At 46.5% G+C, this 27,201-nt stretch overlaps 3 protein-coding genes across 9 annotated transcripts in view; 2 read left to right on the top strand and 1 right to left on the bottom strand.

Annotated features, from left to right (window-relative positions):
- TXNL4B (thioredoxin like 4B) overlaps positions 1-22,820 on the top strand; it is a 52,022-nt gene extending 29,202 nt beyond the window's left edge. For 4 of the 6 annotated variants that reach the window (XM_070451071.1, XM_070451072.1, XM_070451074.1 and 1 more), the window contains one exon: positions 2,406-2,872. In XM_070451071.1, coding sequence (XP_070307172.1) covers positions 2,406-2,586 — 181 coding nt within the window. In that variant the 3' untranslated portion in view covers positions 2,587-2,872. Of the gene's footprint in view, positions 1-2,405; positions 2,873-22,111; positions 22,378-22,412 lie in introns of those variants that run through there. The other 2 variants (XR_011482167.1, XM_070451076.1) reach the window with 2 other exon arrangements.
- On the bottom strand, positions 26-27,200 carry DHODH (dihydroorotate dehydrogenase (quinone)). 2 transcript variants are annotated; one of them, XM_020882232.2, is made up of 10 exons: positions 27,097-27,200; positions 24,769-24,981; positions 22,704-22,903; positions 20,155-20,237; positions 17,582-17,769; positions 16,861-16,974; positions 15,367-15,520; positions 15,034-15,193; positions 14,503-14,553; positions 26-3,247 (listed from the first exon to the last, which is right to left on the bottom strand). In XM_020882232.2, the coding sequence occupies exons 1-10, from the start codon at positions 27,115-27,117 to the stop codon at positions 3,232-3,234; spliced, it is 1,200 nt and encodes a 399-aa protein (XP_020737891.1). In that variant the 5' UTR covers positions 27,118-27,200; the 3' UTR covers positions 26-3,231. The 2 variants fall into 2 exon arrangements, with proteins under 2 accessions (XP_020737891.1, XP_020737895.1); XM_020882236.2 differs by lacking the exon at positions 26-3,247 and having other exon boundaries at positions 14,202-14,553.
- Positions 27,116-27,201, top strand: part of PKD1L3 (polycystin 1 like 3, transient receptor potential channel interacting) — a 75,560-nt gene continuing 75,474 nt past the window's right edge. Inside the window, exon 1 of the mRNA XM_070451884.1 lies at positions 27,116-27,149. Within this exon, the coding sequence (XP_070307985.1) occupies positions 27,116-27,149 (34 nt within the window). The remainder of the gene's footprint in view (positions 27,150-27,201) is intronic.

Genomic DNA, 27,201 nt, shown 5'->3' with positions numbered 1-27,201 from the left:
GGATAAGTGTTAGCTCTTCTCTAAATTTTTGGTAGAATTCACCTGTGAAGCCATCTGGGCTTTTGTTTGTTGGAAGATTTCTGATTACAGTTTCGATTTCTGTGCTTGGTGATGGGTCTGTTAAGATTTTCTGCTTCTTCCTGGTTCAGTTTTGGAAGGTTATACTTTTCTAAGAATTTCTCCATTTACTAACCAAACTGATCATGTGGACCACAGCCTTGTCTAACTCAATGAAACTATGAGCCATGCAGTGTAGGACCATCCAAGACAGACAGGTCATGGCATAGAGTTCTGACAAAATGTGGTCCACTGGAAAAGGGAATGGCAAATCACTTCAGTATTCTTGACTTGAGAACCCCATAAACAGTATGAAAAGGGAAAAAGGTATGACACTGAAAGATGAAACTCCCCAGGTCAGTAGGTGCCCAATATGCTACTGGAGAAAAGTGGAGAAATAATTCCAGAAAGAATGAAGAGACAGAGCCAAAGCAAAAACAACACCCAGTTGTGGATGTGGCTGGTGATGGAAGTAAAGTCTGATGCTGTAAAGAGCAATATTGCATAGGAACCTGGAATGTTAGGTCTATGAATCAAGGCAAACTGGAAGTGGTCAAACAGGAGATGGCAAGAGTGAACATCGACATTTTAGGAATCAGTGAACTAAAAGTTCTGTTGTTAAGTACATACAAATTTAGGTTATGTCTTCCTTTTAAGTTGACTCTTTGTCATTATGAAATATCCCATTTATCTAGTAATTCTTCTTGCCATGAAGTCTCTTTGTCTCCTGTTACTTAAGGCACACCAGCTTTCTTTTGGTTAGTGTTTTTGTGCTATATATTTTTCTATTTACCATATAATTAGTATTTGACTTTTTAATCAATTCTGACATTCTTTGCCTTTCAATTGGAATTGTTCTTAGTTGCTCAGTCATGTCCAACTCTTTGTGACCCCATGGACTGTAGCCCACCAGGCTTCTCTGTCCATGGAATTCTCCAAGCAAGAATACTGGAGTAGGTAGCCATTCCCTTCTTCAGGGGATCTTCCTGACTCAGGGATAGAACCCACGTCTCCTGCATTGCAGGCAGATTCTTTACCATCTGAACCACCATACCTTGAAATTTTGAGGGTAACACTAGAAAAATAATACAAGAATATATAAAACTAATAGAGGATGTTTTTTGAAAACTGAGTACTAAAAAAAAGAGCAGGAAAGGAGAAATAAAGAGGAAAGAACTTAAGGATTAACTATAAACAAATAGCACAATAGCAGATGAAACCAATTCTATTAATCACATTAAAGGCAAATAATTATCAAGGCTTGAAAATTATTCGGGATTATAACCTTGAGACTCAGGGTCTCAGGTGGATGGACATGGAGAGACTAGGACTGAAATTGTGAGGAGTGTGTGGGAAGAGAAAACATTAAGCTCAAGGTTTGAAATGAACGTTATGTGAAAACTGGGGTGTGAAAGATGAAGCAGAGGACCAGATTTGGAAATCACCTGAATGTATAACACTTTTGCTACAAATTGCATGAGAAATGAGTTTATTAGGGCACCAAATATAAAAGGAGGAATATTCATTCATCTGATATTTATCGGTTGTCTACAATGTGCCTCGGTGTCCTTGGTGCTGAGGACAATACAGAGAAGAAATCAGACAAAACCCCTGCCCTCCTGGAGCTGACAGTCTCCTGGAGTCTCTCCTGGAGTATAATGGATGATTAGTGGCTGGAGTTGAAAAGACATTATTACTTGAGACAGAGACGTGTGCAGTATATAAGCAGAATCTGTAAAGATGCTGTTCATGAAACCTAGGAGTTGAAGAAAAGCTTGAATAAGGCAGAAATACTGTATTTCAGTGGCTCCCAAACTTTTCTGTATTTTAAAATCCTGATGTCCAAGTTGTACCCCATCCCTATTACATGGTGCATGTAGGTAGGCACCAGGATCTTTTAAAGATAGCTAGGTGATTCCAAATGCAAGCAAAGTTTGGGAACCACTGTCATATTTCATCTAATTTACTATGCTATGAATTGTAAGAAAAAGAAAACTCTTGTCAATTAGACACTGACAACATGCCTAAGATCCCACCAGTTTTTGTTGTTGCTCAGTTGTGTCCAACTCTTTGCAACCCCATGAACTGCAGCATGCCAGGCTCCTCTGTCCACCACTACCTCCCAAAGTTTGCTCAAATTCATGCCCATTGAGTCAGTGATGCTATCTAACCATCTCATCCTCTGCCACCCCCTTTTCCTTTTGCTGTCAACTTTCCCAGCATCAGGGTCTTTTCCAATGAGTTGGCTCTTTGCATCAGGTGGCCAAAGTATTGGAGCTTGATCTTTTCAGTGTCAGTCCTTCCAGTGAATATTCAGGGCTGATATTGACTGTTTTGATTGACTTTAGGATTGACTGTTTTGATCTCCTGGCTGTCCAAGCAACTCTCAAGAGTCTTCTCCAGCACCACAATTTGAAAGCATCAATTCTTCAGCACTCAGCATTTATGGTCCAACTCACATCCATACATGACTACTGGAAAAAAAATAACTTTGACCTTTGTTGGGAAAGTGATGTCTCTGCTTTTTAACATGCTGTCTAGGTTTGTCATAGCTTCCTTCCAAGGAGCAAGCATATTTTAATTTCATGGCTGCAGTCACTGTCCACAGTGATTTTGGAGCCCAAGAAAATAAAATCTGTAACTGCTTTCACTTTTTCCCTTTCTATTTGCCATGAAGTGATGAGACTGGATGCCATGATCTTAGTTTTTTTTAATGCTGAATTTAAAGCCAGATTTTTCACTCTCCTCTTTGACTTTCATCAAGAGGCTCTTTAGTTCCTGTTTGCTTTCTGCCATTAAAGTGGTATTATCTGCATATCTGGGTTGTTGATATTTCTCCCAGCAGTCTTGATTCCAGCTTGTGATTCATCCAGCCCAGCGTTTCACATGATGTCCTCTGCATAGAAGCTAAATAAGTGGGGTGACCACATACAGCCTTGTCATACTCCTTTCTCAGTTTGGAGCCAGTCAGTTGTTCCATGTTCGGTTCTACCTGTTGCCTCCTGATGCACATAGAGACAGGTTTCTCAGGAAGCAGTTAAGGTGGTCTGGTACTCCCATTTCTTTAAGAATTTTCCACAGTTTGTTGTGATCCACAAAAATCTGTAGCATAGACAATGAAGCTGAGGTAGATATTTTTCTGGAATTCCCTTGCTTTCTCCATGATCCAGCAAATCAATGCAAGATGCATCTAAATTTCAGAAGAGTTAAAATGGAACAATAATCAGCATCTTAGAACTGTTGAAACTCTGCAGTCACAAGTACATGGACAGCCATGGAATGAGACAATTGGATTTTCCCAGGAGTATACATGACCCTAGAACAGAATGACTAGTTGGGTGTTGAATTCAGAACAGTACATGTTGTTCAACATTCCAGTTTCTGTCAGTAAGAAAGTTAAAGAAAGACGTGCCCACTGTTATGCCTCTCTCTAGATTATCTCCCTTTTCCTCAGGGACCGAGGACCAGGAACCACGAAATCCTACTGTTGCCAGATTATGAACATCAGTTCCCAGCACTGCTTCCTTAGTGCCAGTAATTCTCTTTGCAAAAACTGGGCCACTGGCAGACACACATGCAGATATTACACATCTTTTAAAAAAGCTTCTCGAAAGTAGCATCAACCCTGGCACTTTGTAAATGAGGAACTTCCAGGTTTCAGGCTTCTAAATCAAATATTATCCTTGGACCAGCTTCTCATTGGTAAGGACAGCCAACCAGATTTTGACAGACTTCAAATATAATCTGCCTTCCCTAGTATGACACTGGTCAGGGATCAGAGTGTAAGGATCTTAGGATAAGTTTAAAAACTTGAATCTATGTTCAGAAGAATTCGTGTAAATTTTCCTCAGTTTCTTCAACCTAACCCACAGGACAGAAAGCAAAGCCTTCTTCTAGGCTCCTGGAAACAAGGTAGGGGCCAGATTGGCATTTGTTTTTCACCTTAATCACTACACCCAGCAGCGCCCTGCACACACGTGCACACACACACACAATTAATGCAGTTTGCCAAACGGAATGAGTAATAAACAGCCTCTACCCTCAGAAAGTTCAGAGAGGTGGAAAAATTACTACCACAACATAATGAGATGCTTCCAGTCCCATCAGCTTTCATCTGTAATAAAGATTGGGTCCTCAGAAGCGTGAAAGCTGTCAGCAGAACCAGCTCTACAAGTATCTCCAGAGAGCAGGCACCCACGTCGTAATAATAACCAATAACATTGTTGGAGTCCTTCCTTATGTGCCAGGCACTGCTGTGTGTGCTTTCTTTGTGTTTGTTCACTTAATTCTTCAACAACCCTGAAGCAAATGAGCCTTTTATTACCTAATAACCCCATTTTTACACCTGAGCACAGAGAGGATATGGAACTTGCTCAAGGTAACACTGCTAGTAAGTAGAGCAGGCAGGATTCAAACCTGGGCAGGCAGCCCTGGGTCACTCTAAGGTTCTATCTCCCCTACATGAGGAACATTACATGATTTTCAAGGCCTCCTCACAGAAGCAGCCTTGAGTTCTCACAGTTAGAGTCACTTCTAAGGGTCCGCTAGAAACAAATCCTTTACTGAATTAAGGCGTTACTTACCAGAAAGGGATAACAAACTCACTAGCCAACCTCACTAGTCAGAGTAAGGGTATCAGTCCTGAGTGGCTGTCAAAGCTTGTCAAGAGCCATTGTTGTTTTTAGTCACTAAGTCCTGTCGACTCTTTCGTGACCCTATGGACTGTAGCCCACCAGGCTTCTCTGTCCATGGAATTTCCCAAGCAAGAATATTGGAGTGGGTTGCCATTTCCTCCTCTAGGGGATCTTCCCGATTCAGGGATTGAATCCTCTCCTGCACTGGCAAGTGGATTCTTTATCACTGAGCCACCAGGGAAGCCCAGTGTATCATTAAAACCAGGACCCAGGCAGTGACATCCAGCAGAGAGGGCAGAGGAGACCCTAAAGCACTGGTTCCCAAAGCTGGAGAAGCCTGATGCTGCAGAGAAGTGGGGAAGCGGGAAAGACCATGTGGGCCACGGCAGCAAACACATTAGGAAACAGACAGGGGAGCCGCCGGGCAAGCATTTGGGAACAGTCGCCCCTGGGTGCCAGCGAGGTTCTGGGGAGAGTTGATCCCGATCCACCCCAGACCCATGACAGATATTTCTAGAAGGAATGGTGGTAAAATTGGGCTCTGCTTTTGACTCAGTGCAAGAAATCAGGAATTTGCCTAATTATGGCACCAGGAAATAGTATGAAATTAGTCCCGGCCACAGGGAAATGAGTATAGCTGTAACCTGCTAAGCCCCCAAGCAGCCCTCCTCTCTGCTAGGGAATCCTGGGCTCATTCTCTGTTGTTAGGTATGACCCAGTGGATTCTGACCAGTTGTTTTTGTACAGTTGACCCTTGAACAAGGGTTTGAACTGCATGGGTCCACTTATACACAAATAGTTTTCAATAAATGCATATGATAGTTCTGCACAATTTCTGGTTGGTTGAATTCAGTAACTATAAAGTTATACACGGATTTTGGACTGCACAGAAGTCAATGCCCCAACTCCCACATTATTCAAGGATCAACTGAATTTGTGTCTTCTGAGATTTGGATAGATGGTAGAGAACTCAGTTATCTTCATTCCAAACACATGGCACCACTGACAGGAAGTAGGATCTCAATAAGTTATTCTTAGAAGAATGAGCAAGTGAAAGAACAAATGAATAAGGGTCAGCTGTATTTACACACACATACATGTATACATACATGTGTGTATGTGTGCATAGAACCATATATTTGTTTGGTTCTTGTGTTTGTTTTTTAATGGTTGTATCAGAGTCTCAACTGTAGTTGAAATTCTGGTCTAACCACAGTGAAGTTTTTAGGATCCAAAACATGGATGCCGCACTTTTTGCTCTGTTCAGGTAGGAAGATGTCACTAAATCCAGAAACCCTACAAATTCAACCTCCGAGAGACGGTCGAAGCTCAACAGGCTACCCAGGTTCTCAGATGACCAAGGGCTGAAATGGCAGCACCTCGGTTACAGCTTGTGCATGCCTGGGCAGGAAGGGGGTCGTACTGCCCCGGGAGGCCTTCCGCCCCTCCACACATAGCTTTGTTCCTGAGCTCAACCCAGTTGAGCCCAGTGGTGGCAGTGGTGCGGGCAGATGGCCTTCATGTGCTGTAAGTTCCTGTTTCCTGTGGGACACTTGCCAAATGGGGTTTTCAACACCCAGGAAACCTCTCCCTGTCAGGCAAGATTGCAAGGAGTTTGTATGTTAATTGCATCCCCCTCTCCCCTGCCCCATAAGGCCCTGCCCTTTGGAAACTGGCCCCAGTGTTACAGCCCAGGTATTTCACAAACACCCGTTTTGTGCCAATCTGGCGGTGTTCCCACCCTGCCCTGCACACCCACACCTCTCGGCCCTGTCCCTCAGAGTCCTCTTACCTGTGACTGCTACACTAATTTCATTTCCCACATCTACAACCACAAGTTTCCTACAAAAAATTTCCCTGACCACCAAGATTCCACAGGTAACATGATAGTCTGAGCATGTTCTCACACCGCGCTGGCTCCAGGGAGCTGCACCTGGACGAATGAGAGCTCCTCACTGAATTAAATGTATCTCAGTAGGAAGCAGATAATGTATCTCCCAGGCAAATACAAGATTATGGTAGATCTCAATCTGCGTTCTGTATTAGCTGGATTAAATTTAACTAAATATAAAGCAAGATCCCAATTAATAGTGACTTAAGCACATGAGGTTTTATTTTCTCAAATAAAGGAGGCAGGGAAGTAAGCACACAGAACTAGTATGAAGCTCTTCCCAGCTTTTGCTGCTGGGTTGACCCTGATCCTCAGGTCTAAAAAGGCTGCCAAAGCTCCAGACATCATGGTCCGGGCAGCAGCAGACTTACCAGAAGTGGTACACAGTATCTTCACATGCATCTCACTGAGTAGAATTTAGTCACATATTCACACTCAGCTCCAGCTGAGATCAAAGGCTAAAGGAAATATAGACTGTATTCTGGGAATCCAGAATGTAAAACTGTTTATAAGACAACTGGACTCATCTCTTCAAAGTTGACTGCTTTAGATTTTAAAAGGCTCAAGAGACATATAGGTGAGCCTTCTGAGCCACCATGGAGGTCCTATATATATATATATATATATATATAGGTCCTATATATATATAGGTCCTATATATATATATAGGACCTCCATGGTAGCTTAGACAGTAAAGTGTCTATCTACAATGCGGGAGACCTGGGTTCGATGCCTGGGTCGGGAAGATGCACTGGAGAAGGAAATGGCAGCCCACTCCAGGACTCTTGCCTGGAGAATCCCATGGACGGAGGAGTGTGGTAGGCTACAGTCCATGGGGTTGCAGAGAGTCAGACACGACTAAGCGACTTCACTTCACTTTCACTTTTCAATATATTTATTGAATGGTGAGAAGACTGGATCTGTTGGAAACAAGGTATAATGTAGGAATTGTTTTTTAGTCACTCATCTGTGTCCGACTCTGCAACTCCATGGACTGCAGCCCACCGGGTTCCTTTGTCCATGCGGTTTTCCAGGCAAGAATACTGGAGTGGGTTGCCATTTCCTACTCCAGGGAATCTTTCCAACACAGGAGTTGAACTTGCTTCTCCTGCATTGCAGGTGGATTCTTTACCACTGAGCCACCAGGGAAGCCCCCAGGTGAGACTTGATTGATGCCAGAAGTTATTTTTAGGACAATAGGGAAGCCTGGAATATGGACTGAATGTTAGATGATATTAGAAAATCATGGCTAATTTTCTTAGGTGAGATCACAGAGTTATGTTTTTAGAGGAACATATTCTTAACAGACAGAAGCTACAAAGTACTTAGGAGTGAAGTGTCCGGACATCTACCACTTCCTTCAAAATGGTTCATCAATCTCTAAAAGAGGAGCAGCTATCCGGCTGAGTTGTTCAACCTCTGCCTGGCACTGGGCCCCCCTAGGAGACCATCCTGTGAGTCTGAGAGCCGCAGGCCTGGAGGGCAAGAGCCAGGTCTGAGCAGCCTGCATGGAGCTGGCTGTGGGGCTCATGGATCTACTTAAAAAACCTTCACATGGTACTTATTATGTGAAACATGGGTCTATAGGTGCTTTACAAATATTAACTCATTTACACTTTATAGTAACTCTGTTACAAAAATGCTTTTGGTATTCTCAAATTAAGGTGAGGAAACAGAGGCACAGAGAGCTTAAGCAACTTGCCCAAGATCATGCAGCTGGCATATGGCCATCAGGATTCCAAACCAGGCAGTCTGTTCTTAACCAAAACACTGTGCTGACTTTTCTTTTTTTAAATTGAGGTGAAATTTGCATATTATAAAGTAACCATTTAAAATGTACAGTTCAGTGGCATTAAGTACATTCACAATGTTGTATACCCATCACATCCCTCTAGTTCCAAAATATTTCATCTCCCCAAAGGGAAACCCCATATCCACTAGCAGTCACTCCTCATTCTTCCCTCTCCCCCACCCCTGGCAACCTCTAATTACTTTCTGACTCTTGGGTTTGCCTGTTATAGATATTTTATATAAATTGAATCATACAGGAAAAAAACAAAATGGTTCATCAAAATCAAAGTATGTATATATAGGTTAAAAAGTTGATAAGAAAAGCACAGAAAAGATAGAATTACTGAGTCTAAGTGAAGGGGGTATGGATATTTGTCACACTCTTCTTTCAACTTTTCTTATGTCTGAATGTCTTATAATAAAAATTGGGGGAGGGCAATTCTCTATTTGGTTTGACTGTTCTAGTCTTTTCATATGAAGTTGACTGCCTCTTGGTAATCAGGAATGCTGTTCCTGTCAGCACTGTGGAGCCAGTCAGTTCAGAGGGTCTGCAGTTAGTGGGTTCAATCACCAGTCAATTAAATTTGGATTTCAGACAAACAAGTAAATTTTGTATAAGTCCCAATTATTGCATGGGATATATTTACACCAAAAGCTTCTTCATTGTTTATCTGGAATTCAAATTTAACTGGACACCCTGTTGTTTTCACTTGTTTTACTAAAACTGGCAACTCTTCTAATGAAGAGAATGAACGTGGCATAAGTAATGGTGTTTGACTGCCAGGTGGTTGTTGTTTAGTCACTAAATTTTGTCTGGCTCTTCTGCAACATTGGAAGGATTGATGCTGAAGCTGAAACTCCAATACTTTGGCCACCTCATTCGAAGAGTTGACTCACTGGAAAAGCCCCTGATGCTGGGAGGGACTGGGGGCAGGAGGAGAAGGGGACGACAGAGGATGAGATGGCTAGATGGCATCACCAACTCGATGGACATGAGTTTGAGTAAGTTCCGGGAGTTGGTGGTGGACAGGGAGGCCTGGGTGCCGCGATTCATGGGGTCTCAAAGAGTCGGACACGACTGAGCGAGTGAACTGAACTGAACTGAACTTCTGCAACTCCGTGGACTGTAGCCCGCCCAGTTCCTCTGTCCAAGGAATTCTCCAGGCAAGAATACTGGAGATGGTTGCCATTTCCTTCTCCAGGGGATCTTCCTGGCCCAGGGACTGAACCTGCATCTCCTGCGTTGGCAGGTGTATTCTTTACCGCTGACTCATCAAGGAAGCCCTGTGACCGCCAAGACTAGGTCATAAAAGGTGTCATAGCTTCCACCTTGCACTAGATCACTCACTCTAGAAGAAGGCAGATGCTCTGGTGTGGAGACACTCAGATAGCCCTTCGTGCCAATAGCCAGCAACAGCTCCCGAGCCACATGAGTGAACCACTTCAGAAGTGAATCCTCTAGCCCCAGCAGAGCCTCAGGTGACTGTGGCCCTGGCCAGCCTCATGGGAGACCTCGAGCTAGAGCCACCAGCTCCTTTGCTCCTGAACTCCTGAGCCGACAATGTGTGGGAGAGTAAATAATGGTTGCTTCAACTGCTGCGTGTTGGATCTTCAAGCTCAGTCCTGGCTGGCACTGTGGTTCCTACAAAATGTTCCCCACCTCTACAGGGCTCTGAGCTTTGATCACTAGACCCCATTCAACCACCTTATTTCAGACCAATCAAGTGCCCAGGGCAAGTTACTATGAATGCTTTTTTATAAAAAGTAATGACAGAAAAAAAAAAAAAAAAGTACAGAGACATAAGAGATCCATGGAGAATGACCTCCCAATGTTACCACCTAGAATGAATAAATTGAAAATTTTTTTAAAATAAGCATTAAAAAAAAAAAAAAAAAAGTAATGACAGGACTTCCCTGGCAGCCCAGCAATTAAGACTTTACACTTCTGCTGCAGGGAACATGGGTTCAATCCCTGGTTGGTGAACTAAGATCCTGCATGCCACACAGTGAGTCAGCGGAGGGGGGGGGGGCGGGCGGGCAGGGAAGTAATGGCACATAGACATCTTATCCGTAAAAGAAGATGGACTTTTGAGGGAGAAGAAAAGGGGCTAATATTTTTCAGAGGTCCTGTGAGGCCCTTTACCTTCATTTTAGCTGTGAATACAGGCCTGGTAATACCTGTTTGCAGGACTTTTGTGACAATTAGAAATAACATTTATTAGGAGAGTAGGATGTGCTGAGCCATAACTGTACTTAGTATTCAAGCCTCAGAACAGCCTTCTGAGATGAGTCTCTTTTTCTCCCCATTTTACACATTGGGAGACTGAGGCACACAAAACTTACACGAATGCCCACAGCCAGAGGAGAGACCAGCAGGGCCGCCTGAAACAAGTGAAAATGAGTGAACCCAGGGAAAGCTACACCCTGTCTGTTGACCTTCCCTGCAGGTCTTAGTTGAAGTCTCTTCTTTCTCTCAGATACACACACACACACACACACACACACACACACACACACACACACACACACAGATACATCAGTGTGGCAAGCACTTTGGCTGCAGCCCAAAGTGGCTTGCTATAAACCCACAGTTCCTTTTTTTTCTTTCCTCCAAGGAAGAGACATAATAAAAGCTATCCTCAATGAGAAAGTGGAGAAGGAACAAGTTTATTCCAGAGCAGTACTTGAAAACCCCCAGTGTGAAGCAGCCTAGGAGGAAAGGGCCCCCCTTTTTTTCTAGGGGCCCTCTCTTACAAAGTTGCAGGAAAGGATAAACTGAACAGTGCTCCCTAATGGCAGTCTAGCAGGAACTGTCAACATTCTAACCTTGGCCTGAGCGATAACCATTTCTGGGAATCTTTTCTACAGAAATTCTACTGGAAGAGCCCAAAGATACACAAAAAGAGACACCCTGCCATGCTGTCTGTGACTGAAAAACAAAACAGCCTACCTGTCTACCCACAAGCAAATATTGATATATCTGTGCTGCAGAAACCCAAAGGGCTGTTAGAAAGAGCAAGGTAGATTGAAGGAATGGACATTGAAGGACTCCATGATCGTACTGGGGGAAAAAGCAAGTTGCAGAATAAGATTTAATTTACTAATTATATTTAACTAAGCTGGAATCAAGATTGCCGGGAGAAATATCAATAACCTCAGATATGCAGATGACACCACCCTTATGGCAGAAAGTGAAGAGGAACTAAAATGCCTCTTGATGAAAGTGAAAATAAGAGTGAAAAAGTTGGCTTAAAGCTTAACATTCAGAAAACTAAGATCATGGCATCTGGTCCCATCACCTCATGGGAAATAGATGGGGAGACAGTAGAAACAGTGTCAGACTTTTTGGGGGGGGCTTCAAAATCACTGCAGATGGTGACTGCAGCCATGAAATGAAAAGACACTCCTTGGAAGGAAAGTTATGACCAACCTAGAGAACATATTAGAAAGCAGAGACATTACTTTGCCAACAAAGGTCCGTCTGGTCAAGGCTATGGTTTTTCCAGTGGTCACGTATGGATGTGAGAGTTGGACTGTGAAGAAAGCTGAGCACCGAAAACTTGATGCTTTTGAACTGTGGTGTTGGAGAAGACTCTTGAGAGTCCCTTGGACTGCAAAGAGATCCAACCAGTCCATCCTAAAGGAGATCAGTCCTGGGTGTTCATTGGAAGGACTGATACTGAAGCTGAAACTCTAGTACTCTGGCCACCTCATGCGAAGAGTTGACTCATTGGAAAAGACCCTGATGCTGGGAGGGATTGGGGGCAGGAGGAGAAGGGGACAACAGAGGATGAGATGGCTGGATGGCATCACCAACTCGATAGGCATGGGTTTGGGTAGACTCCGGGAGTTGGTGATGGACAGGGAGGCCTGGCGTGCTGTGATTCATGGGGTCACAGAGTCGGACACGACTGAGCGACTGAACTGAGCTGAATGGGAAATTGGCAGGGGATGCAAGCAGCAGCACTCTGAGTCCTCTGAATGTCTCTGCCATCTTCCTCCCCCAGCCAGAGAAAGCTCTGCTTTTAAAGGGACAATAAAGGACCTCTTCCCTTGAAGGTTTTAAAGTTTTAACAAAATGGTCTAAAATTGTGTTTGGTCTATCCAAAATTTTATCTATGAATGTAGGTGAAATACATTAACACCAGAGATAAAAAGCATATATTCATACAACTCTGAACCTAGTAGACTCTCAATAAGTAATTATCTAGTAAAGATTTTAAAATTAAAATAAATAAGGGGGCTGGTGTGATTAGATGGGGCTTCCCAGGTGGTGCAGTGGTAAAGTATCCACCTGCCAATGCAGGAGACGCAAGAGACACAGGTTTGATTCCTGGGTCAGGAAGATCCCCTGGAGAAGGGAATGGCAACCCACTTTAGTATTCTTGCCTGGAAAATCCCATGGACAGAGGAGCCTGGCAGGCTACAGTCCATGGGGTCATGAAGAGACGTACACAACTGAGGGACTAACATTTAACAGCTATGGGTATGTGTTTGCAAATACAAGAAAAATGTCTGGAAAAATCTAGATGGATATAAAAATTAATTGTGATTATCTCTGAGATGTGGAATTGTTTGAGGGAAGGAGTGGACGACACTTATTTGGGGACTATACTGTTTAATTTATGAACAGGTATTATCGTCATACTAAGACTTTTTTTTAACTGTGTTTGTTTTTGTTTTTAAATATTTTGGTTGCGCGGGGTCTTTGCCGCTGCGCTAGGGCTCTCTCTAGCTGGGTTCGCACTCGGGCTCTCTCTAGCTGGGTTCGCGCTCGGGCTCTCTCTAGCTGGGTTCGCGCTCGGGCTCTCTCTAGCTGGGTTCGCGCTCGGGCTCTCTCTTGCTGGGTTCGCGCTCGGGCTCTCTCTAGCTGGGTTGGGGGGGTACTCTTGGGGCGCAGGCCTCAGCAGTTGTGTGGCACGTGGGCCTTAGTTGCTCTGCAGCAGATGGGCTCTTCCAGGACTGGGGATTGAACCCATGTCCCCCTGCACTGGTATGTGGACTCCTATCCTCTCTACCACCAGGGAAGCCTCTAAGATTCTTTTTTAAAAAACAGGAAAAAGATCTTTGTATCAAAGGCAGCATGAGACTGGCTGTTGGTTTGTTGGCAGAGTGAGTGGGCAGAGGTTGAGGCCGAGATGAGACAAAGACATGGTATCTCTACGGCAGCCACCGGCCTCTCCACAGAGCTCCCAAGAAATAAATTTAAAATAAAACCTGCACTGAGGTGACGTGAATACACCTGCACTGTTGGCTGTGAAGGCGCGCTGACATCAATAGCACTTCCCAGCCGAGGCACTCAACCTCCCATCACCATCTGCTTTTTGGTTCTGAAAAGGTTAGCATTTCTGTTTCCTTAGTTCATGACCAGACCCCTTGAGCCTCTTGTCTAGTGTCTTCAGGCATCTCAAGAGCCTGCCTGCCCAGCAGCACCGGGTCACAGATTATATAGCAGGGGGATAACCAGCCCATCTTATGAATTGGGTCTCCAAGATCGCCAGGATGAAATCCAGACCTGCGGTATCTCAGAATGTGACCTGGCTTGGAGACAGGGATTTTACACAAATAATGCAGTTAAAACGACCAGAATGACCATTGTCCCTCGACGAAGAGGTCAGGACCCAGATACACGGAGAGGACGGCCATCCACAAGCCCTATTCTTGCAACTGTTATCTACATTTGAAACTTTTTCAAAATACAGTTAAAACTTTAAATAAAGATAGGATGAAAGAGAGTCCAGCTCCTGGGAAGCCGACAGCAGATCCTGGGGGGCAGAGGCTGGAAGGACCTGCAGGCAGCTTCTAGGCAAGAGGGTTGCAACGTTAAGTCCAGTTTTTCAATGACTTTATTTTACCATGACTATCCCTCCAAATGTCTACTGTCCCTATAATATTTAAGGATCCTGGACTATGAATCTAGAAAGAATCAAGGACGCAGTTCCTGTCTGACAAGTGATCGAGGAAAGCCTCACGTGGCTTCTGCTGACCGTCAGGCTTGGCTTTTACAGTCCAGCCAGAGGAAGGTCTCTTAGAGTCTGGGAATGTGGTCTCCTCTCTCCATCAGCCTGGAAGGCTCACTTGATTTAGCAGAACAGTTCAAGATCAGGCTTCCCCCCAACCAGTCCTCACCTCCGATGATCTGCCCCAATGGCATCTGTGACTCTGGCGAAACCCTGCTCCCTGGAAAAAGAACAAAACCATTTCAGCAAATGGTAAAGGAAAGCCCAGCTCTTACTGGAAGGCAACATTCAATCAGGCTCTGTCTGGTCGGTGACTGAGCTTGCCTCACTATCCCAAACACATGCCTCATCCCCTCTGAACTATCTTCACCCAGGAATCTCCCCAGGTCTTCAGACAAGGAAGGGAATCCACTGTAAGTACTGACAGCTCCCTGACCTCAAACCAGTGTTACCGAATTAACAGGAACGTGGCCAGAACTCCTTAGGCCTATAAACACCACTGTCTTGGAAATAAATCTTCAATTCTTTGGCACTGTATGACCTTTGTCAAAAGAGCAACAGGAAAATTTCCCCCTGCATTTGCTCAGATGCTTTTTGAATGAAGAATACAGACAGGTGAAATCCCCTTGATTGAGTCATTCTGAGTTGGTTGATACCACATTAACGTCGCCTGGTTCAAGCCACGCGTGGCCCCACTCACTTCAAAAGGGCTTCCAGCTCCCGCTTGACCCCACCCACCACGGGCGGGCCCCGGTAGGTGAGGGCCGTGTACAGCTGCACCAGGGAGGCTCCCGCCCGGATCTTCTCCAGCGCATCCTGCCCGCTGCTGACACCGCCAACCCCGACGATGGGAACTCTGCCTGCAAAGAAGTGCACGGGACACGGTGAAGAAGGGAGGGCGAGACGTGAAAACAGAAGCTCAGTCTGGCCCCAGCCCCAGCCCCTGCTGAGGGCGGTGCTTCAGGAACCCCAGTCCCATCACAGCCCGGAGCCCGCGCACACAGCGCTCTGCAGACAGACGCGGAGTCCTTGCCTTGGGTGAGTGCATACATCTCCCGGATGGTTTGTGTTGACAAATCCCTGAGGGGTTTCCCGCTCAGCCCTCCTCGTTCAGAGCGCAGGGCACCCTGGAGGCTGGCAGGGCGACTCTCTGTGGTGTTCGTGACGACCAGTCCATCGATGCCCAACTGCAGGGGGAGACAGAGAAGGAGCCCCCTGGTCAGGGCCTGACGGACTTAGAGACACTTCCCTGGAGGTCTGAGATAGCAGCAGGCCGGGCGCCCACACCTGAGCCCCTGGAAGCCAGAGCCAGACCAGGCCTGGCTCATTATACTTCCTGGGCAAGTGTCAGAATGAGCCTCAACGTGACAATAACAGCCATCACGTACCAACTGTACAGTTCCACCAGGATGGGGCTTAGTCCTTAGAACAACTCAAACTAGAGGGTCCTGTGCCAAGGCCTGCAGGTAGTAAGAGGTGGAACTAGGACTTGAAGCAGAACTGCGGGGCTCGGTCTGGGTTTGCACTGGTCTCCAGTGACACCGAGACCCGGTGTTAGACTGGAGACAGAGCACTGCAGTCTGACCAAGGCTGGAGGATGCACAACCTTTAAAGCCCTTGCTGGAGGAAGAGGGAAGAAGCAGGAGAAAAGGACCTGTTCAAACACTGATTCAAACATTTACTTTCTTATTACCAGCATATCTCATTTTATGGCACTTTACTTCATTGTGCTTCACAGATGCTGAGTTTTTTACAAGTTGAAGCTTTGTGGCAACCCTGAGGTATCAGATAATGGTTAGCATACTTTCAGCAATAAAGTATTTTTTAATTCAATGACATACATTGTTTTGGACTTCCCTGGTGGTCTAGTGGGTAAGACTCCGTGCTCCCAATCCAGAGGCCTGGGTTCAGTTCCTGATCAGGGAACTAGATCCTGCATGCCACAACTGAGTTCACATTCTGCAACTAAGACCCAGCGCAAGCATGTCAGGATGGCATGTCAGAGTGGTCAAGGCGCCAGACTCCAGGTGTCTAAGACCCAGCGCAGCCAAAATAAGTAAGTAATTAAACAAGTAAATATATATTTTTTAAGGGGAGGGGCAGTTCCCAGAATAGAGCTATCACCAGAGATATCTGCAAGGATCACTTTTTAAAAAATAAAAGGTATGTACATTGTTTTTTTAGATGCAATGCTATTGCACACTGAACAGGCTATACTAGCAGAGTCTATGTGCCCTGGGAAACCAAGAAGTTCCCATGACTTGCTTTTTTGCAGTGGCAGAACTGAACCTCCTATATCTCTGAGGTATGCCTACATATGAACAGAGGAGCCTGGCAGGTTACAGTCCATGGGGTCGCAAAAAGTCAGACATGACTCAGTGACTAAACAATAATGCCTATGTGTGATACACTGAATTATAGCAGACCAAACCAGCCCTCAGGATAACAGAAACTGCCATGCAGGCTAATCCAGCCGGTCAGGTAGCCTCTACAGACAGTGAGGGTGTCCCCAGGCCCCGACCCTCACCTCTCTCACCACGCTGGCAATATCCTCCTTGTTCTGAGCTGTGAGGTCGGGCGCAATCTTCACCAGGACAGCTGGCTTGTGGGCCACCTTCAGGGCATCCCTCTCCTGCAGCACCTACAGCAACATGGGGCCAGAGATGGGGACCCTGAGCCTGCAGCCTACAGTGTGACCGTGACCTGCAGCCATAGACAGTGCGTCTCCACCCCAACTGTCAAACTAAGGCACCAGCAGTTTCTCCTTCTAGGGAAACACCACTCTCAGTTATGCAAACAGCCCCATCAAGATAGATCTGATTCCATTGTTTTAAACCAAGGAATCCCCGAGAGTGAGTCCCTAATGTCACTGGTATTGGCTAAAACATTAAGGTTTATTTAGACTTTTGTCCCTAAAAGAGACAGCAAATACTGTCACAAGTACTGTTTGATGAAAAGTCATTCTATCATTCAATGTGCTAGATGCTGGGAACAGAGTGGTAAATGAGAGAGATGTGGTCCCCTCTCATCGACATTGTAGATTAACAGCAGGGATAGATAACTGAACAGTTGATTAATACTGAGCACAATCAGTGTTATATAGGGGATCAGAGGGAAGTGAGGGGTCCTAACTGGTCCAGGTCTTAAGGACAACTCCTCGATAGTAGATAGCGATGCTGAAGCTGGGCCCTAGAGAATGAACAGTAGGTCAAACTAGTGGAGCGGGGCCTGGACATGTAATTGCCCACCTTGGTCAGCAGGCGGCGCAGTTCAGCCTTTCCCTGAAGGCTCCGCAGCCCAGCCGTGTTGGGACTGGACACGTTCACTACCAGGTAGTCAGCCAACGGACCCAGGACTCGAACCCCCTCTGCGTAGTCGGAGGCAGCGTCCACCGAGGTCTTATTCTTCCCCAGGTTTATTCCCAGCGGCAGCCCATCTGTAAATATCACTGGTCAGGATTTTGTCCCCACTCAGCATTTCCCACACAATATTTTGAAGCCGTCCTTGACCAGCAGCCCATGAACAGCCCAAGGCCTTCCAGCTCCAAATGTGCCCTTGCCCACACCAGCTGACAAACCCTGAGCTATGCATGGTGCCCTGCCTGCCAGCCTAAACCCACCCTCCACTTTCATCTGCGCAGCCACTAGGATGTTTTACTGCTCTCTTTGCGCCCTTTTTCTTTTTTTAAATTTAATGGGGCATGGAGACAGTAGGAGTGCAACTACTAGTGATGAAAAAGGCAGGGCTCATAAATGGAGCACAGCTGGGAAGAGACAAGTCAACAGCAAGCCAGAGGACAGCTGTTGACTCTCAGGGGCTGCTTGCTGCACTTGGGTCAAGTGACTGGGTGTGTGGTTGTGAAGAAAACGCAAAATTAAAGGATACATATAAAATAGACTGGAAAATATTTTCGATTCTCGTGCCTAAAATGAAGAGGCATAACAGTGTTATCATTTCCGTCCCGAGATGGGACTCGCCTTATAATTAAGGTGACTGCACATCCAGACCTTCCAGGCCAGTCCTGAACACTCCTGTAGCCTGGGCATAATTACCCGTGCCTGTGTCCCTTCCACTCCCAAAAGTGTTGTCTCGGCATGCACAGTAGGTAATATGGTTACCTTACTCTAAAATACAGGGAATTATCACCTGACTTGTATTTCTGACTTTCAGTGTGTTTCCGAAAGGTATTTTTCTATGTGTGAAAGCAAGGGTTTGTCTGTACTTGATTTCTCCTGGGATGGCACCTTATCTGCAAAGGATAAAGTATATCCACGGTGCCAGCTGTTTTTCCCACCAGTTGGCTGAAAGAAGATCTGAGACGTCCAGCTAGTTCACAAAACGTGCCAGGTCAGGGAGGGTCCTGCTGTCACACACTGTAAATGCGGTCCCTGTTTTATCATCAGCTTGAATGTAAATGAGATTCGCGTAGCTAATTTCATAGGTGGAGGGGAGGAGAGGGAACCCAATTAGACAAGTTATATAACAGGGTCTCCAAGCTTCCCAAATCAAGCTAAGATGGTTTGGAAGCTGTAATTTTTTTCCACCAGGCAAACTAATTTAAAAGAGAATATCATTTTCATGTAGCCAGTGGGTCTTTCATTAGTAGTCATTTGCCCCAAATGACAACATTTGGGGGTTAGACAAAAACTGCTGAATTACTCTATCTCCAAAGGGCACCACAGCTTTTAACAATTCAAGTTTATTGGCATGATGCAGGCGATTAAGCTGTCTTCAAGGCTTCCAGCTGCTGCTAACCACAATGTGCAGAGCTCTTCTGTGGGATTTTGCTTCATTCCAACAAATGTTAGCACCAGAGTGGGGGTCGAGGGGTCGGGCAAGGGAGTACAGAGGAGAAAGGTGGCATAAAGGGCACTGTGGACAATTAAAAGAAGGAAAGGCAGGCCAGGCAGGAGCGTATCACACACCATGACAGCACTGCCGTGACCTGCAAGTCGCCCTGAGTGGCAAGGTCTATGGTATAGCAGGGTCTGGTTCTACCAAAGCCAGGGAGTTCCCAGCAAGGCCACTTCCTACTCCCCAGTTCAGGGTTGCTAACTTTCAATCTTGCTTCTAGAAATGAAGCCAATATCCACAGGTTTTTTTCATCTCACCATCAGGACATCTAACGAGGCTAAACTTCTGGAAGGCATTCCAGAGGGGCCTGCTGAAAGAGGAAGACGGCCGTAGCCTCACCCAACCCCAGAGGATGCCTAGGAAGATACGGTGAAGACACCTCTGTGCCAGGACCACTACATGCCCCCCAAGGGATAGTAGGGCAGAGAGCCCCAGGAACGAGCATCAGCACCCCCAAAGGTGGCCTTTGAAAGTGCATGGTGTTTCCAGAGAAGTCATGAAGGATACTTTCCCAATGCTGGAAATAGTTATCCCTGAGTGGGGAGGAGTGTGAGTAATGTTAGTGTTCTTCTTCATGTTTCCCTGCATTTACTAACAGTTCTATCATTAGCATGCATCACTTCTATAATGGAGAAAGGACAACAGAGCAGGATGTACGAAGAAGGCACCCAGGTCCTGCTCGTGGCCACAGAGCGGCCCCTCTGCACTAAATCTCCCACTTGTGACACAGGTTATGTAACGAAGCAGGAACTAAGTGTTATCTTTGTTCAATTGCAAAGTTCAGTTAAAAGCTTGGATGCTGTAGTGGAGCCAGGAAAATTCCTCTAGGAGAGGAGCCCTGAGTTCCACACTTTTTTTTTTTTCTTGTTGCTCAATCGTGTTCACTTCACTGGGAACATTCCTGACTTTCTCCCACAAGTTTCCTTCCAACAGCTGAGGAACCGCCCTCTGATGCAGTGCCCTTTACCTTCTGTGAGCCTGGCCTGCGTCTGCTGTCTGGCCCGTAACCTGTGTTCCACCACTGAGAGTCCATGACTGTTAAATCCGTATCTGGAGCACAGGAGAGCACAAGGAGAGAGACACAGTTAGGACCTCAGGCAGGAAGCAAAGACTAGAGAGATGGCGATGGCTCCTCGACCATTTCACCATGTGCGTGCATGCTAAGTCGCTTCGGTTCTGTTCAATTCTTTGCGACTCTGGACTACAGCCTGCCAGTCTCCTCTGTCCCTGGGATTCTCCAGGCAAGAATGCTGGAGTGGGTTGCCATGCCTTCTTCCAGGGGATCTTCCCAACCCAGGGATCAAGCCCATGTCTTGTCTCTGATGTCTCTACATTGGCAGGCAGGCTCTTTACCACTAGCGCAATCTGGGAAACCCATTTCACCATATATTTGTGACATAAAAACAAAAGCAAAAATCAGAGTCAGTTATTAGACTTCTACAGTCTAAACACCCCAGGAAGTCCTAGAGAACTTGCCAGAACACCATCAAGCATAGAGGGAAAAATTACAATTTGCCAACAAGTCACTCAGCCAACTAGTACTGTAAACAGCCCAGACTCAACAACGCAGCTGCCCTCAGACCTGTCTGGATCCAGCCCCTCATCCTTCCCATCCACTGCTCCCACGCAGTGGGACCTCACCACTCTGATAACCTCTCCTCCCGCCTCCTGCCTCGCCCCACAGACTCGTCTCCTGGAACCCATCCTGCCACTCCATTTCCGCATCCTTTCTCTCAGCCAGTCGCCCTCTTCCTGGCCCAAGTCAAATGCTCCCTCGCCTCCTGGCATGCACGGAGTGCTCTATACCCATCTTCCTCCTGGCTGGGGATGTACATAAAGGTTGCCACTCCCCTACTGGGTTACAGTCGTTCTCGAGGACAAGAGACAACATCTTCTCTATCACCTGCCACTGGACACTCCACCAAGGCTGAGCCTCATGTCTCTCATCTCTAGTGCCCAGCCCACCGAGGGGTGCTGCTCTAATAGCACCCCCTCCCCTCCTCCTCCTCACCAGTGGAACCCAGCTCCCCTGACCCAGCGTGAAAATGCCAGTGACGTGTGATGGGGCTTGGTCACTGAGACACAAAGTGCTGCCGACCAGGGAGCTTCTGGGAAAATACCCTCCTCCCCCCACATCCATATTTCCTTTTCCTTTCACTCTCTGATGTCCTCCCGTGAGGACATATGCTTGCAGCTCAGGCTGCAAGAAGCAAAGGCCCACAGAGGTTGGACCAAAGTCCTGACACCACCCCACTGCTCAACCAACCCTAGAACTGCCTACTATACCCCTTATGAGGAAAAAATAACACACACCCATTACTACTTAACAGTAAGTAAGTTCTGCGCCAGAAACACCTAACAGATACATGTACTCACTGACTCTGTTCATTCAGCACCCACCCTGGGCCAGACACGCCTGGAGCCGGGAACACAAGAGCTCGGAGCTCAGGCCCTACTCTCTCGGGCCGCTTCTCACACACTGGTTCCTACCAGGCCCCGTCATCCTGGTACCCACGGTCATTTGTGGCAGGTGAATCATAAACATTTTTTACCTGACCATTCTGAAGCTATCGATCCCACTTTACAGGGGGAAAGATCAACAACTTAACATCTAACGCTGGAAATTTTCCCTGAAACAAGCACAGTAAAGCAGGAGGTGCAGCCAGATAAACCTTCCATACGCCAGCCTCCCAGCAGGCCCTTCATGATCCCAAAGGTGCCTCCCAAACCTCCCCAGCCCCAGGTCCCCCAGCCCTGCCAAGGAGGCTCTCAAAATACTGTTATCAGAAAGGAGGAACTTCCCCACTTTCTGGGTTTGCTGTAGTGAAAACTGCCCAGGGGTCCCACATAGAAGGGCTTTACACAATCTAGAAGGGTCTCACTTCCTAAAAGCAGCTGTCTATATTGATTATTGCCTTCCCCAGTTACTGAAGGAGGGGCTGCGCTGTCCACACCACTGACCACATGCGGCCACTGAGAGTGAAGCCTGGCCAGTCAAAATGAGACCGCTATAAGGATGACATGCTGGATTTCAAAGGCTTGGTACAAGTGAAAGAAGGTAAGTAGCCAGTCATGTTTATATTGCTTACATATTAAAAGTATATATTAAGCATTTACAATTAAGTAGTATAATAAATAACTATTTCAAATAAAGTAGTAGAATATATTATTAAAGTTTATTTTAATTTCACCTGTTTCTCTTTACATTTTTATGGTGGCTACTAGAATACTTTAAATTACATACAGGACTCCATAATATTTCTACTGGACAGAGCTGGGCAAGGGTGCTGGAAGTAACAACGTGGAAAGAGCACACACTCTAAAGTCAAGTGAGCCAACATCCACACCCACGTTCTCCTGCTTGTGACCTTGTGACTGTAGCTGTTATGTAGTCGTCCGAGCCCCAGCATGTATACACGTTAAACTGAAATCAGAAAACCTGCTTTTATGCTCAATATGATTCCAGAACATGCCAAATGACAGAAAAATGTCCACGTCTTATGGCCGCTCACCTACCTGTTAATGATAGCTTGGTCTTCCGGGAGGCGGAAGACCCTGGGCCTGGGGTTTCCTTCCTGAGGTTCTGGGGTTACACTGCCTATCTCAACAAAACCAAAGCCCATCTTGTAAAGGCCATCCACCGCTTCCCCATTCTTGTCAAATCCTGCGGCAATTCCCACTGGATTTCGGAATTTATGGCCAAGGACTCTCACTTCCTAGGGAGAAGGAAAGAAAGTCACAGCCAGAGAAAGCCATTCTAGTGTTCCTTAAAGCATGGTCCCCAGAATCGCTTGCCTGTTAAACCTCAGGTCCCAGGGCCCATCCCTGGACTAAGGAATCAGAGTCTTTGTTGGTGGGGGGCAGAATGGAACTCCGAGGGAATCGATCTTTATCAGTGTTCTCCAGCTGATTCTGATGCCAGCCAGAGTTCGAGAACCATGAGGCTTTATCATCACCAAGGAGACAAACAGCGTTCCCACCATGGGTTGAACAGGAGATTGGTGCTGCCTTTTCCAATCACAGTTAAGGACTGTACCTTCTTATCCACTATCCTTGGTGGGAGAGAGTGGCTCATTGGTTTCAGCCCCTAGTGGGTGCTATTCAGAAACAGGCAGCAAGATCCTTTCATCATCTTAGTAAGTCAGCCTCCTCTGTGTCCCTCCTCCTCAGCCAGGCGACACGAAGGCCCAGCAGAGTCCCCAGGACTCCTGTCCTCGGCTGGGCAGCTCTGATTGCTGGGCCCCAGAACCAGGCTGGGAGGACCAGGTTCTTCCCTGTCAGACGTGGGCTGGATTCCTGATTGTTCATTAGAATGAGAATGATTTGGGCCTAGTTACTGTCAGGGCTAGTCTGACTCCCGAGTGATTCAGGATCACCCTGATGGAAGCCAACAAATCTAGTAGCAAGACAGATACATTAAAAGATGGGAAAGGCATCAGGCTATCATAAAGCCAGCAGCTGCCAATGGAGTTGTCTCTGTCAGCTGATATTGCAGGAAAGCCTTTGCCGGGACTAGCAAGGGTCCCAGGCTGACGCCATCTGGTCCCAGAACCAGAAAGAAGAAAGGCTGCTCCAAAGATGGAGGTGAGTGTGTGCATGCGGTTCCTCAGGGACTAGGAGGCCGGGGGCCGCGTTGACCCCAGCTGCACAACAGGACCCCCAGGCAGCCCTCGGTCCTCAAAGCCCAGAGATGATGGTCAAATGGGGCTGGCACCAGTCTAGAGCACTGTGTGCAGGTTTCCCTTGCTTTCCCAAAGTTTTTATGCCACTTGGCTTTGCTATGAAAGAGCTACATTAGTAACCTGTTTTCTCTAACCAAAAGGAATCCAAAGAAAATTTTCACTGTTCTGAAAAAAGGTGACACACACATCTTCTCAAAACTGCAGGATGGGAAATAAAAGAGATACAAAGACGCAAAGGGAAAATGTAGGGAAGGCCACTTTGATGGATAATAGTGACCCTTCTCCAGAGAGGTCTGAGGGCTTCTTGGTGTTTTCTTCACATTCACATCATTCTTATGTCCCCCATCTGGTATGAATCTCTTCAGTGGAAACTGTCAGGGCTTACATGAGGATGTAGATTCTAGGAGGACGTGCATTCTTCCACTTTGTTTGCTGCAGAAACCCCAGCACACAGAAGCCTAAGGGGACACATGGCGCCTGTGATTAAATGCAGGAAGGAATGAGGCTGGGACAGGAGCTGTATGCTTTCCTCAAAGGGCTTGGCTAGACATCCCTTCATCACATTCGATGCTAGTGATGCTGGCATGCTTCCCTTTTCAGCAGAGGTGAATTCTGAGCTACCTGAGACCTCGGTGAGGCAGGGATGGCAGCTAAGGGGAAGGATGCTGAGCCAGACTCCATGGGTGTGGATCCTGGCTCAGCCACGTCCTGGCTGGGTGCCTTTGGGTAAGTCACTTAACTCCTCTGCGTCTCAGTGTTCCTGATCTATAGATGGGGATGACAGTTTGGGGGCTAACTTGAGATTCTGGTTTTCAAAAGGATCAGCCCCAGCTGAATAAATTAAGAGACTTTGACCTTGACCTTTATATCTATTGCACAGGTGTTATAGGAGCACCTACCAGCATGTCAGAGTCTTGAAACGCGGTGCGAGGAAGGAGCCCCAGGGAGGTGAAGCGAACAGCCAGCCTGTGGGCTGTCTCCGGGTCCAGCAGCCGCTGCAGAGCCGGCATCAAGAGTTCAGCGTAGAAATGCTCATCCCCCGTGGCCGTCAAGTAGGAGGCGAAGAGAAGTCCTCCGCCCCCCAGGATCACCATGGCATCCTGGGCCCGCTTCTAGAAAAAAGAGCCAGTGGGATCCCCTCAAGGCCAGGCTGAGGCACCACCTCTAAACTCTTCACACACTTTGCATGCTCACAGGGAACATAACGGCCTTCACATTCAGTCACGTTCCTAGCCTTCTGCTAATGCTGGTCTCCTCCGTTCCTGCTCGCATATTGGCCTTTACAGGCAGAGGCTGTGTCTGCACTTCTGCACTCACTCCTCTGCCGCAAAGGACTCCAGGCCAGGGCTTTCAAGAGGGGCAGTACCCCTGGGGCATGCAGTGGAAATCGGAGGAGACTGGTAATAGATTTAGTGAGTGGGTGTCAGTAAAGTCAGAAGTGCCTCTATGACTTTTGAAAACCCTACTGACAGTCACTAGGTACAAATATCTGTTCATACTACCTTAGCCTAGAACCACAGATTCTATTTCCCCACATAAACACAATCCTATGTGGTTTTCATCTGCATTGACTTTCCAGAACTGCAATTACCTTGTTGACTGAGGGCTCACCATACTGTTTAGCAGAGAACATTAACAAGAATCACGCATCATCTCAGAAGACACTCCTGTGGCACTAGAATTTCTAAGTAGAGGCTTACACACCTGACCCACCACCTAGATGACTCATGCCCTAATATTTATGGGTCAAAATACATATTATTATAAATTCATTTCTCCTTTATATTCCACTTAGGACATTATGTTGACCTGTTAAATTATATATAGAAAGATTGCCTTACACAAAAGTTCCACTTCAGGATGCAAAAGAGGGTTGCAAAAAAATTTTTTTAAGGTCTTTTTTTAAATTTTATTGAAGTATAGTTGATTTATAATGTGTTAATTTTTGCTGTATAGCAAAGTGATTCAGATATCCATATATATTTTTTTTTCATATTTTTCCATTATGGTTTATCACTGGATATTGAATATAGCTCCTTGTGCTATACAGTAGGACCTTCTTGTTTACCCATCCTTTATATAATAGCTTGCATCTGTTAAGCCCCAATTCCAGTCCTCCCCTCTTCCACCTCTCCTATCCCTTGGCAACAACTCTGTTCTTATATCCAACATCAGGTCTTCTGGCACAAGCTCAAACATTGCTCATAATACTTTACTTATCACTGCCAGGCGCTGAGTCACTCACTCATTCACCCCATAGTAACTGTGCACTCAACGATGGATTCCAGGCTCAAGTCCCTGCCTTCATGAGTACAACATCAGGAGGAGAGAGAAATCAATGATCATGCAAACGTACAGCTGTGACAGTGCTATGAAGAAAAAAGTGATGGAAGCATCTAACCTAATCTCAGAGGTAGGGAAAGGCTTCCGTGAGGAAGTGTCTTAAAGCTGATATTCAAAGAATAAATAGAAGTTAGCTAGGCGCCAGGGCTGGGGCTGGGGAGGGGACGATGGTAACGGGCCTCTACGCTCTAGGCAGCAAAGGAGAATGAGATGCACCCAATGAATGGGGAAAGGGGAAAGGTTTGTCTGGAATCAAGGAGTGAGGAAAATTACAGCTTAAAAATAAGCTGGGGAGGCAAGCAGGGGTCTTGGCCAGAATAAAGTTTTGGGTTTGGTTCCCTAAACAAGGAGGTGACCTGATCAGCTTTGCCTTTAAGGGTCACTCCTAGCGGTCAGCATTGATCTAGTATTCATTGTCTACACTTCTAGCCTCCTCCAGGAGATTGCAGGAACGCCCCTTGAGTAGATCCACAGATAGCAGAGTGCCGTTACAAAAACCCTGCCCTAAAAGTTTATCTAAAAAGGCTGGCACTATGTTTTACTGTAATTTCATTGCAGGTTGGATCCTGCACACAGTGCTAGGTGGTCCTGTGTTCACTAGGCGTCCCCGGCTTAGTTCAATAAAAGCCCACGTGCTCTTACACAGATCAGCATCTACACTGCTTACACGCACTATTTACACAGTGACCACGTACGCATGTAAATGCACGCTCAGGACCATCAGCAGGCGTCCGCAAAGCTACACACACTACCCTAAAAGGCCCACACTCTCGGATCCCGCGCCCGTCCACACCTCGCCCAAACCAGCCCTTCATCCTCCCCTCGCCCGGCTTCCCGCCCGTGCTTTTCCACGCTGCCACATTAGCAGCAGCAGCTGTACTCACTTTGAGCAGCCTCCACGCCATGCTCCTGCCGCCTCTGGGCCCGCCTCTGGCTCGTTTCCATTGGAGGAGATGGAGATGTCCTCTAATCCCCGGCCCGCGGAGGGG

The sequence above is a fragment of the Odocoileus virginianus genome, chromosome 20 (assembly GCF_023699985.2).
Source record: "Odocoileus virginianus isolate 20LAN1187 ecotype Illinois chromosome 20, Ovbor_1.2, whole genome shotgun sequence".
Lineage (NCBI taxonomy): Eukaryota > Metazoa > Chordata > Mammalia > Artiodactyla > Cervidae > Odocoileus > Odocoileus virginianus.
The sequence above is the reverse complement of the archived record's forward strand: the minus strand, read 5'-3'. Positions and strand labels throughout refer to the sequence as shown.